The sequence below is a fragment of the Pongo abelii genome, chromosome 11, assembly GCF_028885655.2.
Source record: "Pongo abelii isolate AG06213 chromosome 11, NHGRI_mPonAbe1-v2.0_pri, whole genome shotgun sequence".
Classification (NCBI taxonomy): domain Eukaryota; kingdom Metazoa; phylum Chordata; class Mammalia; order Primates; family Hominidae; genus Pongo; species Pongo abelii.
In genome coordinates this window covers 144,394,801-144,413,418 of record NC_071996.2, presented here as the reverse complement: position 1 = coordinate 144,413,418, position 18,618 = coordinate 144,394,801, and the positions used below count along the sequence as shown (strand labels likewise).

The window sequence follows — 18,618 nt, the reverse complement described above, 5'->3', positions numbered from 1 at the left end:
TTCACTATACACGTCTTCTAGACAGGCCTTTGGTTTGGTCTGGAATGGATTGTTCCCTGCACTGTTTCAGACCCCATCCCCTTCCTGGAGGGGTAGGGTGGAACTCCAGGGGTGCAGCTTTATTGGTTGCCCTGGGTCTGGGCACTGCCCAGAAGTGGGACCACTGGGGACCCCTTTCTTGAGAAGTTCAGTGTTCTTGGGAGTCATGAGACGTGCACAGGCCAGTGGGGTCCCAAGGCTGCAGCCCCTACTCAGCCCCAAAGCCGTGGGCATAGCCCCTCCTGGCTGGATGTCTTCCCCACTCAGGGGGCAGGGACGGCTGGGGATGGTCTGTCCCCTTCGTCCAGCGACGAGGTCTCCACCTCTCTGCATGGGGGTGCCTCAGGTGGCTCATCAAGGATCCTTTCACAACTGCTTCATTCCCCAGACCCCAGGGCTGAGCCCTCCATGGTCAGTGTCCTGATCCTTCTTGGCTCTTGGCTCTTGGCTCCCACTGGTGAGCCCATGGTTTCTGGGCTGTCTGAGCTGGAATGGGGTCCTAGAACCCCATTTTACAGTCCAAAGCTGGGAACCCAGGACCCCATGGGACAAAGCCTGTGGTCTGCACATCTGGGGGCTCACCCCAGCCTCAGAGGGCCCCAGGGCCCCCACGTGCTGAGAGCTGGGGCTCTCTGCCCTTCTGGAAGCTCAGCTTCTGCTGCAGTGCTGGGGCTGCTGTGCCAGGCCTGGGTGTATGTGGGTGGTCGGGTCCCACCGGCCTGCTGCTATTGGTGGGCTGGGCCTTCGGCTTGCACTTTATGTTTTCCTCATTTTCCTGGCTTGGAGTGACCAGCCTGGTGGCACCAGCTGAGTGCGGGGGCAGGGACCCTGGTGGTAGTTTGGTGCCTGGAGAGCGGTCAGAAGGGGTGTGGCCAGCATCGGGCTCCTGCCCCTCTGCAAGACAGATGATCCTCCTGTCTCCCTGCAGACACCACACCTCGTCAACCTGAACGAGGACCCGCTGATGTCTGAGTGCCTGCTCTACTACATCAAGGATGGGATCACCAGGTGAGAGGGGACCTGGCAGCCACTCCAGCCTGGCCAGGCCCTGGGATCTGGCAGGGGAAGGCTGGACTCGCCATTCCTGCTGCTGCAGAGGGGCCACTGAGTTTGGACTTCCCCAGCGACCCCGCTGATGTCTGCCCTGGGTGTTTCCCAAACACTCCTGGTTGGGCACCCCTGGAGGCCAGTGGGTGGCGTCCTGGGTGTATTGGGTCCCGGCTGCAGTGCTGATGGTGCCCCCACCCCGCAGAGTGGGTAGGGAGGATGGCGAGAGGCGGCAGGACATCGTTCTGAGTGGGCACTTCATCAAGGAGGAGCACTGCGTCTTCCGGAGCGACTCCAGGGGAGGCAGTGAAGGTATCACCACCCTACCGTCCCCACCCGCACCCACACCTGTGTGCTGTGATGATCAGGCCTGAATGAGGTCACCCTCTCCCAGCTTACCCAGCACTAAGTGGGTCGCGAGTCATACTTCTAGGCAGGACGTGTGTGTGTGTGTGTGTATGTGTGAGAGAGAGAGAGAGAGAGAGAGAGATTTGGAGAGAGAGAGAGAGAGATTTGGGGCCAGCCTTACAGACAACTTCCATTAGGTTGGTACGTGGGAAAATGCCTGGTACCTTCTGTGGCCAGGGGTGGCTGCTGCCTTAGGGAGCTGAGCCTCCTTGAGGGCTGGAGGTGGGGGCGCAGGTGGGCTGCTGGCCAGGAAGCGTGTTGGGGCCCAGGGTGGAGGATGTTCATGGCGAGAGGGCAGTGAGCCATGAGGATTGAGCCCAGACCTAGGGTGGAAAACTATTTCCAGACCTTGGTTTCCTGTTGGCTGTGGGCGGCCATCTGTCCGTTTCCCCTGCCTGCAGTGGTCTTCCTCCCGGAGATGACGTGGGGCTGTCCCCATTGCCTGGTGCTGCCCAACTCGGGGATGGGCCTGCGGTGTCAGTGTGCCGTCACATGGCCCACAGCCCAGGCTAAGGGCATCTCCCGGCAGCATCCAGCCAGCCTCTGGCCTGCAGACCTGTGACTGACACCCACTGTCCAACTTGGCCACCTCAGGATGATGGCCCTAAGTGGTGTTGGGACAATTGGCTCTCCTGGAATTCTCTGACTGCAAAGCCCTGCCTACCCTCTCCTGTGGGATGGCCCAGGCCCCATTAGCTGGTGTTTTTATCCTTGTCCACCTGGAGAGCTGGACAGGGCCCTGGGTGATCAGGCCCAGCACAGCCTCTTAGCTTCAATGTGGGCACATGCATCCTCCTTCTGGGGGTTACTTTCTTCCTCTGTTAAGTGAGGTGAGACCCCTAAGCTCCTCTGAGGCCCAAATGAGTATTGCCAATGGTCACGGCCTGTGTAGCAGGGAAAAGAGAGGCGAGAGGCCTGGAAGAGGCCATGCCTGGGGGCCAGGTAAGCCGAGCTGCTGTAGGTGAGAGCCCCTCATAGTCCTCTTCTCTGCCCCTCCCACCTTTCCTGTAGCTGTGGTGACCTTGGAGCCCTGTGAGGGGGCAGACACCTACGTCAATGGCAAGAAAGTCACAGAGCCCAGCATCCTGCGGTCAGGTACGGCTGGGGACTCCAGGGGCCAGTCAGGTAGGCAGAGGCATGAGGCGAGGCCTCTGTTCCCATGTCCAAGCCACCGCCTCCTGTGCACTGTGTGGGACGGCAGCTCTCAAGGGCCGCGGGGCAGGTAGGGGAGGGGGCTGCGGGTACCCAAGCAGCTCATGTGCCTCCCCAGTCCCCCAGCTCCAGGAACACAGTACTACAGGCCCCATTCACACAACACAGGGACCCCGAGACACTGAGTCCATGCTGTGGGCTGAGTGAGGAGCCAGGGTGTGCCTGCCTAGGAAGAAGCTCCTGCCTCCTGGCCCAGGACTGTGCCCTGTCCGGCTGGTCTGGGGGATACAGGGCTGTGGACAGGGGCTTCCCAGAGCTGAGGTGTTGTGGAGCTCAGTGGGGTGGGCTGCTCCAGTCTCTGAATGCAGCACCCCAGGTGGGGCTGAGCTCTGTTCCCAGACACTGCAGTGTCTGTGATGTTCAAACACGTGCAGGCACACATGGCATAAAGTCCCTTCTTTAGAGAAGTCAGACATGGAGCCCTCCTGAGTGGTGTGTGACTATCGCCCACGCAGTTAGGGTTCTGCCAGAGAAACAGCAGCAGCCTGACGCACAGACATGGCTGTAGACATGGACCGAGATGTAGTGAGATACATACAACCATGTCTAGGTATAAAGAGATTTATTTCAAGGAATTGGCTTATCAGATGGCGGGGCTGGTCAGTGAAGTCTGAAATCCATGGGCAGGTGGCAGGCTGGGAACTCGGGGCAGGCTGGGAACTCGGGGCAGGCTGGGAACTCAGGGCAGGGTGGGAACTCGGCAGGAGTGGAATCCATCCGCTGGGTTTCTTCTTCCTCAGAGGAAGCCCCAGTTTACTCTTAGGTCTTCACCTGCTTGGATGAGGCCCGCCCCACCGTTGGGGGCCTCCTTGATTTCCATCAGCCAATTGCGGGTGTGGAGCACATGTGCAGAAACCTCCACACAACACCCAGGGAGGGTGTGGCTGAATCACTGGGTGCTGTGGCCTGGCCAGGCTGACATAAAAGTGACCACTGGCTTGGAACAGGGGAGACCCTTTCCTGACCCTGTCTTAGGGGAAAGCAAAGGGGGTGAGGAAGGGCAGGTGACACCCAGCAGCCCCACTTCTAGCCCATCTGCCCACCCCCGAAGGCTTTTGGAGGAGTCTTCAGGACTCAGGAGTCCTGCCTTTGGGGTCCCTGGGCAGGAGGGCAGGACACACTGAATGTCCTGAATTCGTGGGGTGGCCTTGTCATGGGGAGTCGGTGTGGCTAAGCCTGGGCGACAGCTGGTCAGATGGACAGACAGACAGCTGTGCCCATTCTCCCTGCTTGTTTTGGGGTTGGCCCTGGTGCCTGTGGGGCTCAGGGCAGGGCCTAGGCTAAGAGAGGCCTTAGCTTGGGGTTTCCCTCCCAGTGTCTGAGGTGGGCTGCATACGGCCTGCAGACAGGGAGGACAGAGGAAGTGGCCAGCTGAGAGCGGCCAGCAAGGAGGTGCCGAGGGGGGACAGACCTGCAGGCACGGACCACCTGGGTGGGAGGCAGGGCAGAGCTGGCTCTATGGAGCCCCAAGACAGAGCTACAGCTACTAGGGAAAGTCAGAGGGAAACTAGGCCATCCAAAGAGAGCCCCTGCAGGCAGGACTGTCCCAAGACAGTCAGTGCTGCCCTGGAGGGCCCTGCAGATGGGGCAGCCCTGAGGGGGGTCCAGCCGGGTGCTGGGGTGGGAGGGGCTGGACTGATGCCCATGGCTCGGTGGCCCCGATGCTGAGGCTCTGCAGCCACCTGTGCCTGTTAGCTGCCGTCCCTGCTTCCTTCTTGTGGTCTCTGGACTCCGGACCCTGGACCTCAGCCCTGGGCACAGGGGACCTGCCCCAGCCCTGCTTCCAGTCTAGTGGGGGAGACAGATGGAAGGGAAGGGTCCTGCGCCCTGCAACAGTGCTCTGTGGAGGGCCCAAATCCAGCCCTGGGGGCACCGGCCCCAAACTGGATGTGAGAGGGAGGGTCCTGGCTCCCATGTGTGCACGGGGGCTTGGGGGCAGGAGGCAAGTGCAAGGCTGGCCTGGGGAGGGGCAGGGACACTGGAGCACAGCAGAGGCCCCAGATCTGTGGTTTGCAAATGTCACTGGCTGCTGAGTGGAGAGTGGCCAAGGGTGGATTTATGGGGAGAGTGAGGAGACACATTCAGGTCCCAGCAAGGGCTGAAGAAGGAGTGGCTGGGAGCTGGGGATGGTGGGGTGCCTGTACCCATTCCCCTTTCTCCTCACACCTCCCCACTTGAGACCATCAGGGACCTGAAGATCCCCATCCCCCAAGGTCACCTGTCCCTCTGTCCCCCAGGAAACCGCATCATCATGGGTAAGAGCCACGTGTTCCGGTTCAACCACCCCGAGCAGGCCCGGCAGGAGCGTGAGCGCACGCCCTGTGCGGAGACACCAGCTGAGCCTGTGGACTGGGCCTTCGCCCAGCGTGAGCTGCTGGAGAAGCAGGGCATCGACATGAAGCAGGAGATGGAGCAGAGGTGAGGCGGAGGCTACCCCCATCTGCCTGCTGCCCCTCCTGCTCTCCCGTGCTCACCCCAGCGCCCCCTTGCAGGCTCCAGGAACTGGAGGACCAATACCGCCGCGAGCGGGAGGAGGCCACCTACCTGCTGGAGCAGCAGCGGCTGGTGAGTGACGTGGCCCCGTCCTCCCTGCCCAGCCCCCACCCACACCAGGGGACCCCTGTCCTCCCACGCCCCCACTCCCTGCTTGCCTGGCCCCATCTCTTGCATCTAAACAGTGGGATGTGGTGAGGCCCACTGTCTAGGCGCAGTGCGAGAGGCCCAGGAAGGTAAGGCCGTAGTGGAGTCACAGGCCTTGCTTTCTGCAGGACTACGAGAGCAAGCTGGAGGCTCTGCAGAAGCAGATGGACTCCAGGTACTACCCGGAGGTGAATGAGGAGGAGGAGGAGCCCGAGGATGAAGGTGAGGGGTCACTGGGCCAGCACCTGCTGCGTCAGGAGGGTCTCAGCATGGAGGTGGGCAGCCCCGGGCCCCTCTCTGGAGGTCACTGGTCAGCACTTTTGCCGTGGGGTGTGGACCTGTCTCTTTAGGGAAAGACCTCCTTGCCCTGGGAAGCACCGTGGAAGCAGCATTGGGGGAGGGGGGATACTGTGCCACAGCTGGCAAGCAGCTTTGCACACTCATGCACTTGCGTGTGTATACACATACACACATTCACGTGCACACATGTACACACATGTGCACACACATGCTGCCTCTGACAGGAGTGGCTGGATGATGATGGGGAATGGGGCTGGTAGGGGCTCACCATGCTCATATGCGTCCACTTTTCCCGTCCTGCTGACCACAAGACTCATGGGGCCCCCGAGGAAGAGTCCACTGTGCACATCACCTCAGGATTCCCTCAGTGAGCATGTGCTCGGGGGGCCAACCCAGCTGACCTCCCGCAGCTGTGGGCAGAGGTGGCCCACATGCAGGTGGGGAGGGGTTTGTGCCCATCTCGGCCTCTGGCCAGGTGGTCAGCAGCTTTGTGCTGGCATGACCTTGGCCTCTTCCCCTGTTTGGTCTCATTTACCCAGCAAAGCTCCCTCCCACTGCAAAGCTCAGGCGTGCCGGACTGGGGGCAGCCAAAGGCGCGTAGTGCTGTCTTGTGAGGAGGGGTGGGGCCTCAGCACAAGGACAAGTCCCTCCTTGTGTCCCTGCTTGTCCTTCTCTCAAGGGCCCAGTGGACAGACAGGGCATGGGCGGGGAGAGTGTATACGGGCCAGGGCCACCTGGGAGCACCTGGCCTGCCCTCCTGCCTCCTCTCCTGTGGGTCCTGCTCCCCACTGCTGGCCCCAGATGGTGTGTGGCTGTCATTGATGGTGTTGCTCCCCCAGCCACTCTGATCTTCAGCCTGACTCACAAGGCTGCTCGTGGCGGCCTCTCCTTTGGGGCATGCAGAGCTTTTTATGTTGCCCACTGTGACAGAGCTCTCTGCCGGTTTCTTCTTTCTATGTACCCAAATAGTTAGTGTGAAACAGGGGGGCCAAGCACAGAGCTCTCCCAGCCCAGGCCCAGAGTGAGAGGAAGCCTGGGGAGAGAGGGGCCTGTCCACCTCTGGCCTCAGTGACCACATGGGGAGTAACCTTCCAGCCTTCCATCTTTTTACCTGATAACCACCCGGCCGTGATGTACACAGAGCACAGGGTCAGCTTAGGCAGCCCCATGGAATGGCCGACTGGCCTGACCTTCCAGAGGGCGGGGCATGGTGGGCAGGGTCATGGCCTTCCTGCGATGACCACGTGTGACCTCTCCCCACAGTCCAGTGGACGGAGCGGGAGTGTGAGCTGGCGCTCTGGGCCTTCCGGAAGTGGAAGTGGTACCAGTTCACGTCTCTGCGGGACCTGCTGTGGGGCAACGCCATCTTCCTCAAGGAGGCCAATGCCATCAGCGTGGAGCTGAAGAAGAGGGTGGGCTGCCCACTGGCTGTACCATTTCCTGTTGGAGAGAGTGTGCCACCTCACTCATGATGGGGACAGCTATTTGGGACTCAGCACTTGGCTCTCTGCTGGCCCCGGGGATGGCGTAGCAGCCCTGCCTGACCTGGGCCCCCCAGAAGGGTGGGCAGTGAGGGATCCCAGACCTGGCCAGGTGGGACTTGGCTGCTCACGGGAGACGGCGGCCGGGTGGGCAGGCAGGAAGCAGGTGGTCCCCCCTGGTGGCTGTCTGAAAGATTCCAGTGAACCATTGTGGGGCAGGCAGCTGAAATCTCCAGAAGGTGGGAAGGAAGCCTTTTTGGGGACCTGGCACCCTGTCCCCCAAGGAGCTGACGAGTGGTCATCTTCCCCCGTCACAGGTAGAATTCCAGTTTGTCCTCCTGACGGACACACTCTACTCCCCTCTGCCACCCGACCTGCTGCCCCCAGAGGCCGCCAAAGACCGAGAGACACGGCCCTTCCCCCGCACCATTGTGGCCGTGGAGGTCCAGGACCGGAAGAACGGGGCCACCCACTACTGGACGCTGGAGAAGCTCAGGTGTGGCTGGAGGGCCGCTGGGTGGATGGTGGGAGGGTCCTCCTGGGCAGGGCTGAAACCACAGGAGCGGTGGCAGGCACAGGCACAGCGAGTACCTGCAGACACCGCTGTTCCTCCTGTTCCGATTATTTTAAAATCAGAAGAAAAATGTGAATAGAGTCCAGCCTTGTAGAATCCTCATTCTCTTTCTACCAGTGCAGCAATCACACATAAAAATAGATCTGGGCATTTTCTTTCGGAGGAAAGGACAGATGAGGGGAATGCTCCCTAGGCCCACAGGGGTCAGGACGGTGCAGTGTAGGGGAGGGCAGGCTGTGGCACCGACAGAACAGGCTGGCGGAGCACCCAGAGCGGGTACAGCAGGGCCTGAAGGGTGGCTCCCCAGAGGGGCTGGGAAAGGTGGTGGGGGGTTTGCTCCTCCATTCAGGAAGCTGCCGGGAGGTGGATCCCTTAGCTGAGCCCAGTGGAAGGTGAAGGAGGAGCTGAGGTGGGGGTGGCGAGGAGGAAGCCTGGGCTGTGCCCCTCTGTGCCCAATGTGAGCTCGTGTCCTTCCTAAAGCTCGGCCTCTGCTGTCCCCACATGCTCACTCTGATTTGTCTTGAGCCTTAATTTTTTTTTTTTCTTTAAGAGACAGGGCCTTGCTCTGTTGCTCAGGCTAGAGTGCAGTGGTGTGATCACAGCTCACTGCAGCTCGAACTCCTGGGCTCGTGATTGTTCCACCTCAGCCTCCTAAGTAGCTGGGACCACAGGAATGGAGTGCAGCATGACACCCAGCTAATTTTTGAATTTTTTTGTGGTAGAGATGAGGTCTCGCTCTGTTGCACAGGCTGATCTCTAACTCCTGGCCTCAACCAATCCTTGCACCCTGGCCTCCGAAAGTAGTAGCATTATAGGTGCGAGCCACTGCACCCAGCCAGGCCTTAAGTTATGGGGGTGACTGAGTCACCATGTGAGGTCAGCGCCGTCAGTGGAGGAGTTGAATGTCACTCAAAGGCCCCTGGGAAGCAGAGCATGGCACGCTCCACCCTGCAGGGCTACAGGGGGAGGCACCAGGGCCCATCAGGAGGCAGAGAGGAGTAGGAGTAGGGGAAGGCCCAGGCCACAGCCTGGAGTTGTGGGAAAGGCCAGGCAGGGCAGGGAGACAGCTTAGGCTTGGCTAGTTTGAATAATTCTGCAGGGCTCTGGGGCATAGGGCTGTCCCTAGTTGTCCGGTACTTTGTCCTGGGTGATTTAGGCCAGGGGGAATATTGGCCTGGTGTGTGAAAAAGTTAGAGAAAGGAGGTGGCTGGGGTACAGACTCGGGATTGGTTGGTTTGTGTAGGAAAGGCAGGAGTGATGGCAAGTTGCTGACTGTCTCTAGGAATTATCAGGACCTATGCAGCCCTCCCCAGCCTGCAGTGCCCCCCAAGGAAGTCAAAACATCACAAGATACAGAAAATAAAAATATGATTAATGCACTCCTACACACATACACATTCATGCACACACACACACACACTCATAAGCATTCATGAAGACGTGCACGTATACACAGCATACACTCCTATACTCACGCTCCTCACTCTTCTCCCCTGTTCTCCCAGGTTACGTGGCTTTTGGAAGGACGGACAGCCACTGTTGATGTGGTTTCTCTTATACCTGAGACCTAGGGGCACAATGATTGCTTTTCCTTTCTCCTACATTGTATTTTTCTTGGGAATAATAATTTGTAGGCTATTTTCCCTGTCTCCTGTGTCCCTACCCCCAGTTTGCCCTTTATTTCTTGAGCTCTTGGGCCTCTGTGGCCTGATCCCCGTTTCTGAGCTTCACTTGGATTCTCTTCCCACCTCTCCGCCAGCTTTCCAGCAGCCCAGTGCAGCCAGCCCGTCTAGCCCCTCACTGCTTGTTCCCCAACCCACCCCCTGGAGGGAGTTTGGGAGGAGCTGTTGGTGACCTTGCGTGCTTAGCTGAGTATGTTACCTGTGACTGACCAGCTCTAAGGGTCACAGAGGGGATCTGTCTAGCAAGCCCCCTGAACCTTGATGACCCTGAGCTGGATGTTGTGGCCAGAGCTAGGCTGAGCCCACTGTCCCCAGGAGATAAGGGCGTGCAGTGCCAGCTGCTGAGCGCTGGGCCTGGGTCCACATTGACCCCTGCTGTCCCTGCAGGCAGCGTCTGGACCTGATGCGGGAGATGTACGACCGCGCTGCAGAGGTGCCCTCCAGTGTCATCGAGGACTGTGACAACGTGGTGACCGGTGGAGACCCCTTCTATGACCGCTTCCCCTGGTTCCGGCTGGTGGGCAGGTGGGCGCCTCCTCCCTTCCTTGGCAGAGAGAGAGATTGAGAGAGAGGGAGATTGAGAGAGAGAGATGGCAGTGGGGGTAGGAGTGGGCCCTGGCCTGATACAAGGAGCGGCCCCGACAAGTGCTTTTCCAGCCCCATACTCCCAGCCCTGTCCTCCCCGGCCTGAGGTTCCTCCCAGCCATTCCTCTCCACACACCACAGGGCCTGTTATTTCAGGGGACGTGGGATGGGGACTTGGCACTGCCACCCAAACCCACTGCAGGGCTGTAGCCTCCAGAACCCATGGGTCCATGTGTATGAATATGTGAGGCTCCCAAGCAAACTTTCTGGGGTCACCTGTTGGCCTTGAGGGTGGGAACATGGAGGCAGGGCTGTGTCACCTGAGCCTTAGAAATGGCTGCCTCCTTCCCTGGTCTCCCAGTCTGGGGTCTGCATCCAGCCCCCTTCACCCCATGGGACTGTGGTATTCTGAGGCCTCAATGTGGCCAAACTCTCGAGGTCCTCATATGGCCTCAGCCACTCCCAGCCGAGACCCCTGTTCTCAGTCCCACCTGCAGGTGTCCTCCGGAACCTTCCTGCTGGCCATACATGTGATTTCTTTCCAAGCCTGGGGGCACAGTTTTGGTTCTCTCATCTTTTAAAGCAGCATTCTCGATGGTCTGTGTGTTTGGTTTTGGTTTTAAACAGAAGATCCCCCCAGCCCCGGCCCCGGCCCCTGTTCGTCCCTGCGAGTCGCTGGTGTTAACTTCTCTCTGTCTTGTCGCACTAACCTCAGTTCAGCCATCTCTGGCTGCAACAGCTACCCTCTTCTCAACACATGCATGAGCGAGCGCATGGCTGCTCTCACCCCCTCCCCCACCTTCTCGAGCCCCGACTCCGACGCCACCGAGCCTGCTGAGGAGCAGAGCGTGGGGGAGGAGGAGGAGGAGGAGGAGGAGGAGGAGGATGAGGAGGAGGAGGAGGACCTGGAGGACGACGTCTTTCGGCAGCACAAGCTGTGTGACCGCCGGGACCCGTTTTACGACCGGCCCCCCCTGTTCAGTTTAGTAGGAAGGTTGGTGAGGTCGAGGAGAGCATGCTGGGGAGGACCCAGCTCTTTTGCACAGGAGCACTGCTGCGGGCACAGATGGACCGCTGGGGCCTGGCCCGGGCCCTCCCAGGGCAGGCGAGGCAGGTGGAGGGGCTGGCCTCCTGAGGAGAGCACCCAAGGGCCCCCGGGCCCTGCATCCTTGCAGTGGGGCTGCTCACCCATCCTGGAGACTGTCACTTTGGGCCAGCAGGGAAGAGTCTGGGTTCCAGGTACAGAAGAGGTAGTGCACCCCGGAGCTTGCAGCTGTGGCCCCAGGCAGGTGGGACTATTTCTGCAGAGAGGCCGTAGGAACCCCAGAGTGGCTCAGGCACGCAATGGCCGAGTTCCTCCCTGAAAGTCCCGGTGCAGGGCCCGAGGGGCATTTGATAGGTGAGGGCCAGCTGCCCCCAAGCAGGATGCCCGTCCTGTCATTCTCCTGGGAATCAACACTGTCCTAGCAAAGGCAGCCTCACCCCAGCTCAGCTGTCATCCAGAAGAGACAGAGGCTCCCGGCTGCTCTCAGTGCTCTCCACTCTCTGTGGGGAAAGGAGCTGAACTCAGAGGCAGCTATCCTGAGACCAGGGAAGGCCTTCCTTTTAGGAGTGTGAGGCAGCTGCTAACCCTCCCATCTCCCTCTGAAGCGATGGGGCCTGGGCAAACCATGCCTGTCTAAAGGTGAGGACGACTCCATCCCTCTTGACCTCCTCGGTTGTCATGGCCAGAGATGGGGGCATGTGGCCCAATGCCCTCATGGAATGTGCCCTTTGCAGAGAGAAGCTGGTTATCACGTTGCCCAAATGGATGAGAAACCACGGTTGGGAGACAGAATGGAGGCTGGGGAAGCCCAGACCCAGGGAGCAGGCGTCCCGCCCTGCTGGCAGATTTGGCAAATCCAGCTGCCTTCCTGTTATCATGGAAGGGAAGTCAAGTGAAGGAAAGATCTAGAAACCTGGCTGTAGTAGTCAGAAGGTCAGCTCAGGAAACAGCTGAATTTATATATTTTACATATATGAATGTCATAAGATAATTCTTAATAGCAACCTTTTTTTGGCGATTAAGATTGCTTCCCTAGGCTAGGCCAGTGGAAGTTTTCAGAAGTCTGGAGCTTGGAGCAGCAGTGCTGACAGCTGAAGGCTAAGGGTGACCCCAGATCGCAGGGTTTACACGGGCTTTACTCTGTCCTTGGGTGGAGACGGTGGAAGGAAAGCCTCACTCTCCCTCTTGGAAGACAGCAGGTCCTCATGGGCACGTGCCATGGATTTATTCTGATTAATTTTCCATGGGTGTTACTAGGCTGTGAGGTGAGATAAGCTGGCCTACCAGATAAAAACCTGTGGCACTCTCCCTCCGAGATGCTCTGGGCCTGTACTTCCCACTCTGCAGGGCCCAAGAGGGAGCAGTGGACCCCAAGGCCAGTTCTATTCAGGCCTCTCTCAGAAAGCCCTGGGCTGTAGGGCCAGGCCCCCTGCACCTCCTGGGCCCCAGGAGTGGCTCCGGGTGTCAGGTAGGTGAGGGATCAGGACGCACAGGGGGACGAGGACATCAGGAGAAGTGGGGTGGGGCTCTCGCAGTCTCAGCCAGAAAGAGCTGGGTCCTTCCAACATTTTTTTCCCCTTTTGTGGATTTGAGATTTTACAAAACTACCAAACCAAACAAAAGTCATCAAAGAGAGACCTGGCCCCCATATTGCGGGGTGGTCTGTGAAGGGCTTCATTCAGAATCATCTTGATCTTTTTGGTTTGGCAAGAATTGGCTTCTCCCATGCAGCAGCTGTGCAGGCCCGGCCCTGGGAAGGCCCCTCGTTGATTTTCCTTTAACCTTCTGGTAGCTGCTGGCTCTCTCTCCAAAGCTTCAGCGAAATTGAGGCACCCACTCTTGTCCCCTCTGGAAAGGCTTCCCTGGGTCCCAGCATGCGTCTTTGCACCTCACCAATCTGTGGTTAGCGCCTGCCTCCTCCCTCCCTCCCGCCACACTCAGCCCTCGCTCTGTCTGCCTCTGCTGCTGCCTCTCTCTTGGGCTGGGTTTCAGTCTGCTTCAAGGTACCCTGGCCTCTGCGAAGGCCCATCCAGCACTGGCCTCCTGTGTTCTGCACTGGGGCTCCTCACCCAAGGCCAGGGTCAGCCCCCAGGGGCCTCTGCCTCTGGCGGTCTGGGGCACCAGGTGACCTGGGGAGGCAGGTGGGTTGGTAACCACTGCCCATATTCCAACAGGAGTGGGCCTGGGGCTCTGATTTCCCCTGGCACAGGACGGGTGGGAAACACAGGAAAGGTGGGTGGGCACAGGAGCTGCAGAGAGAGCAGGGCGAGAGGCTGACTGCCTGGGATGAAGGTCCCTGGGAGGGGAGCAGGGCTGGGGAGGGAGCGCAGGTGTCTAGGGCTGGGTCGATAAACGTTGCTCCAGCTCGAGGGCTTCACTCAGGGTCAGCTCTGTGCCCCCTGGACTGGCAAGGCCATGCCACTCCCTTGGGTTCCACATGGTGCTCTTGGTGGGCTGGGGCCCCTCTGTCTTGGTATTTGTAGCATGGCTGCGGATGGCGTCTCTCGGCCCGAGATCCTGAGAACCACTCTGTGCATTGGGTGTGTCTGTGGCTGGTAGGGACAGGCCTGGGCTACGTTCTGGTTCCCAACTGATGTCAGGTTATTTCTGGCACCTAGAGGGCAGGTGGGGGCATGGCCTGCCCAGGCATGTGAGACCTGCGGCCCTGGAGGGTATCTCCACTGGGCAGAGACGCCAGGCTCCAAGATGCCAGGCACCAGTGCTCTGCCCCATCACCTCCCACTTGGGGTGCATTGGTTGGCATGGGCTCTTCACAGAGTGGGGGGCACCTTCCAGGCCCAGCTCACAGCTCTCTTGAGGCTGGTGCTGCCACTGGGGCAGTGGATTCAGGGCCCTAGAGGTCCCTTGTGGCTGAACAAGTCTATCACCAAGCCAGGCAGACTGGGACGGGCAGTGGGGAGAGGAGAGCACCCAGCACTAGAGCCACAGCCAGATCCACCTGTCCCACTGGTGGCCTGGGGCCTGAGGTCAGTGCCATGAGGATGCTCACAGGGTGCAGTAGAGATGGGGGAGCATTTGGTGTCAGACCTCAGGGGTCCTTTTCATTGTATAACCTCTACCTGGATGTCCCTCGGGGCCCCATCGCCAGCAGTCCCCACCTTTGGGGCACAGTCTGGGCTGCATCTTGCCCATCTGTTTGAAAGCAGTTAGCAGCAGTCTGTGGTGCTACAGTGTCTGGGTCCCCCCAGCCCCCAGCATGAGGACAATCCGAAAAAGCATGAAACAATCGATCTGCTTAATTAATCAGCTGTGATAACTAAGCAGGTGCCCAGGTTAATTGCCCACTCAGAGTGGGTGAGGAAGAGCCCATGGAAGCCAACCCTGGCCCTAGAAGTAGGCGGTGGAGCTTGATGTCCACACAGTTGAGCTGGAGAGGAGTCCCTTGCAGGCCCTCGCTGCCAGGCCCTGGTGACTTCCTTAATCTCTTTGCCTCAGGGTCATCCTCAGTGCGATGAGGTATAAGTACCATATTTCATCGTTCTAATGTGCTGAGACCCTGGGTGGATTTTGGGCATCTCTAAGAAAGAAGGGTGCAGCTGGTTGAGTTGAGATGGCTGTTTATTAGGATGTGCCCTGGTGAGGAGATGGGGGTGTGCTGCCTCCCAGGAGGTAGAAGAGGAAAAGGCCCCATGTGCTCGCCTCTGTGCTTGTCCCGTAGGGAGCCTCCACAGATGCCGGCTGCTGTGATTTCTGCCATGTTGCTTCACAATGGGATGATCTGAGCCTGGGGTTGCGAGGGGCTTGGGCCTCCTCCTCGAGTCCAGCCCCTGTTTGATTGGTGGGGCACTCGAGTCTGTGCTGTGCTGCTGGTGCCTGAGCCCACAGTTGGCAACATGGCAGAAGGCGTCTCCTCAGAGTCAGTTCCACACAGCGTTTGTTCAGCAGGGAGGCCCTGTGGAGAGAGCCAGGATGGGGCCTGCCTGCTGCAGCCTCACCATGTGACCTGGGATGGGCCTGGCCCCTGCCTCAGTTTACCTCTCTTTGCACTGCCTCAGACCCACTTGGACCTGACCTTTCAGGGCAGTGGGGGAGAGTGAGGAGGGGATCAGTGTGAGACCCCGAGAGCTAAGAGTGGGGAGGGGGTGGCCCCTTCTCTAGCTCAGGTGCAGAAGACTCCTCCCTCTGGGGGTGGTCCTGGGGAGCTCAGAAGTTTGTGGGTCACCTTTGTGGTGCCATGAGTGGCACATGTGGATGGCCCCAGAGCCCAGGGCTCTGCTCACTGCCAGCAGCCCCTATGGAATTGCCCTAAGCTTTGGGAAGGCAGCTGTGGTGATGGGTCTTTGGGGTAGGAAAGGTAGTGTCTGACTCTGTCTGGGTGGCCCTGGACAGCTATAGCCTCTCCTTCCTATGAGCTGCGCTAATGGATTCAGGAACCCCGTGCCTGAGTGTCCTCACCTGGCCCACAGTGGGAGTGGTCCCAGGTCCCGCCCCCTCTCCCAGCACCACCCCATGGGCTCCCTGCAGAGTGGGGTGGGGCAGTCTCTTCATCCTCAGTGCCCTTCTGCCCTCTAACCCTGGGATTTTTGCAGTGGGCACTGGCTCTGGGAAAATGTGGGGTGGGTGGGGGCTGGAGGGCAGGGGCTGGCTCAGAGCCCTACAGCATGGGCTGTCCCGTCTGGTCTCATTATGTCTCCCCCAGTGTGGTGCGCCAGCCACGGGGAAGAGCCGTGCTCTCTGGCGGCCCAAGTCCTGGCTCTCCCCACCCCCACTCCTGGACACCTTAGCTTTGCTCAGTTTATAGCAGCCCCTTTTCCCACCCCCACTGTCAAGCAGAGACCCTCGTCCAGGAGCCCAGGGTGCCCTGGGGAGGGAAGCCGTTGCCATCCCACTCCCAAGGGGATGCTGGTGAGTCCCTGCCTGCGGAGCACCCAGCAGGACTGTGGGGAGGGGCCTCGCCCTGTGGGCCTCAACGTCCTCTCGTGACTAGGGCCAGGGTGAGCTTCCATGGCCACTTCCGGACATAACCTGGGTGGGTGGCCTAGGGCAGTGGAGCCCCAGCCCCCACACCTAAGTCAGGCAGAGCCACCTGCAGCCCTGTGGGTAACAAGTGCCTGATGGGCTCCATTGGTGTGGGGCACTGGCTTCTCGGGGGGCATCTTCAGAGGGGGCGTTGTGCTGAGGAGAGGGCCCAAAAAGCCACCAGGGGCTTCCTTTACCCCAGGAGAGAGGCCTGAGGAGACTTTCAGGCCCCTAGAGGGCAGCAAGACCCTTTTCCTATTGCGAGCCGGGGCCATTTTGCAGTGAGGGTGTTGGTGAGGTCTCAGCTTAGCAGGGCCACTCAGAAAGCAAGGGAGGTTCCATGGGGATGTGTAAAGTCAGAATGAAAGAGACGGCCAAGGGGAAGGTCCTGACAGTCGCTGGAATGCTGGGGCCTCTGAGGAGGCTTGAGGCAGCAGATGAGATGGAGGGTAGGGCTTCTGCATTGGAAGCAGAGACACCTGGGGCATCCATGGACCCATGGGCCACAAGGCTGAGCTTGACTGTGATGGGGAGGCAGGGCCTGGACGCCCAGGGCCAGGTGGGGCATGGACACCCCTGCAAGGAGCTTGGGTGTCACCAAGGGCATGGGGGGATGTGTCTGATTGGTGCCTTAAGACCTTTCTGGCTGCTGTGGTGGCCATGGCAGGGTGGCTGGTGGTGATGGGACAGTTGAGGGGGGCTTCTTGAAGACTTTTGAGGTGGAACTGATGGATTTGATGAGTAGGAGGGGCCGCTGTGCTGCTGGTTTCTGACTTGCTGCTGCAGGAAGGTCAGGGGGGTTAGGGTGTGGAGGGAGCAAGGTCAGGAGCCCACCTGAGAGAGGTGTTGGGCGTTCACAGCCCGCTGAGTCTCACTCAACCCCTCATCAGTATCTGCTCTGGAATCGAGGGCCCCAGGCACGGCCCTTTCCCATGCCGGAGGTCATGGTGCTCAGAGCCACACCTGCCTGGAGCAGGAAGCAGGGTATCCTTCCCCTGGCTGGGTGGCGTGGGGTCTTCCAGAGTCCTCTCTGTCCTCCCAGCTGCCCACATATTGGTCAGCACAGGGAACGCAGCAGCTATCTGGCGACCGTAGGTGCTCGTGGTCTCTGCCTAGGCCGATCCTGGGAAAGGGAGGGTCTTGGTGCTCTGGGTCGCTGACAGGGCAGGCTGGGCTGCACCGTGGCCCTGGGGGTATCCTCAGGGCTCCATTCAGCACCTCCCTGGGCCCTGGGCTGGGGTTGCCTCATCTTGGCCAGCTCACCTCGGAGCTCCCACCTGCTGAGTTTCTGTGTGGGGAAGGGGTTCTGTGGGGTCCGTGAGCATCAGGGACCCCTGGGAAGTGAGCAGGAGGCAGAGCGATGCTGGCCATCAGTGCCAGTGTGAAAAGGGGGGCAGTGCAATGTGGTCTGGGTCCTGGTCTGGCCCCCGTCCTCCTTGAAGCAGGCTGAAACCTCCCTCCTCGGCTGCTCCCTTCTCAGGCAGCCAGGTTCGGGCCCAACTGGGCTGTGCCTCTGCTCGCCGCAGCTCCTTCCTCGTCCTCCTCTCTGTCGCTCCACCTCCTGTCTCCTCCGAGTGCCCGCCCTGCCTGTCCCCACCCGCTCTTGCTGTCCTGGCCCTGGCTGTCCTGTCTGGCGGCTTCCCTCTGCTTTGCAGCTCCGTGTTGTGTCGTGAGCCAGGCCATGCTGCCACCGCTGCCGTTCAGAACACACGTGGAGGGGTGGCCCATGACCGCAGCCTCTGCTTCCCCCCAGGGCCTTCGTGTACCTGAGCAACCTGCTGTACCCCGTTCCCCTGGTGCACCGTGTGGCAATCGTCAGCGAGAAGGGCGAGGTGAAGGGCTTCCTCCGCGTGGCTGTCCAGGCCATCTCAGGTGCGTGTGGGCCGAAGGCCGTGTGGGGCGTTGGAGCCCCTGGGGCTGGCTCTCACCTTTGTAGGCAGAGGCGTGGGCCCGAGAAGGGCCTTCTGGCATCATGTAGTGGTTAGTGGGAAGCTGGCCTCAGCCGGCCCTCCACTCTCCCTGGGGTCAACCTGAAGCTGCTTTTCCACCCTGTCCTGGGCTGGCGCCCTGGGCTGCTGCCCCACGGTGGGCTCTGGAGGGGAAGCCCCTGCTGTCCAGCTCTTGGCTCTGGACTCCCCAGGGTCAGCTGGGGGTGCCTTGGGGGCTGTGCAGGCTGAGCCCAGTGCCATCTGAGCCTGCTGTGGTTGGGGGTCTCCACCTTCCCATCAGGCAGCCCCATGTGGACCCAAGACCACCTGGATCCCTCCCCCAGCCTGCTGCAGAGCAGGTGCTCTCTGTCAACACATCCCACCCACCCAGCTGTCTCTGCAGCCCCAGGAAAGGCATGTGAGGCCCAGTCCCTGGCCCCTGGGCCCTGCTCAGGGCAGCCCTCCCTGGGGTGCTTCTGGTTCCCTGATGCACTCCCTGGTCTCTCAGGCACAGGCCTGTCCCCCTCCACACTGGGCCTGAAGACACAAGCCCCTCCCTTGTGGGAGGTGGAGACTGGTGCTGCTCAGCCTGCTCCTGATGGCCGGAGGCACCAGGGCAGCCCCAGAGTGTCTGAGCCTTGGTTTGCTCACATGTAAACAGGATCCGTTGTAATGCTCCCCACCTGATAGGAATGTT

At 60.1% G+C, this 18,618-nt stretch overlaps 1 protein-coding gene across 4 annotated transcripts in view; it reads left to right on the top strand.

Annotated features, from left to right (window-relative positions):
- Nucleotides 1-18,618, top strand: part of KIF1A (kinesin family member 1A) — a 117,335-nt gene that overhangs the window by 62,436 nt on the left and 36,281 nt on the right. For 2 of the 4 annotated variants that reach the window (XM_054550130.1, XM_054550129.1), the window contains exons 17-27: nt 968-1,047; nt 1,292-1,398; nt 2,506-2,589; nt 4,944-5,124; nt 5,199-5,271; nt 5,475-5,568; nt 6,910-7,058; nt 7,445-7,623; nt 9,771-9,908; nt 10,684-10,962; nt 17,747-17,865. In XM_054550130.1, the coding sequence (XP_054406105.1) occupies nt 968-1,047; nt 1,292-1,398; nt 2,506-2,589; nt 4,944-5,124; nt 5,199-5,271; nt 5,475-5,568; nt 6,910-7,058; nt 7,445-7,623; nt 9,771-9,908; nt 10,684-10,962; nt 17,747-17,865 (1,483 nt within the window). The remainder of the gene's footprint in view (nt 1-967; nt 1,048-1,291; nt 1,399-2,505; nt 2,590-4,943; nt 5,125-5,198; nt 5,272-5,474; nt 5,569-6,909; nt 7,059-7,444; nt 7,624-9,770; nt 9,909-10,683; nt 10,963-17,746; nt 17,866-18,618) is intronic. The other 2 variants (XM_024243249.2, XM_024243247.2) reach the window with 1 other exon arrangement.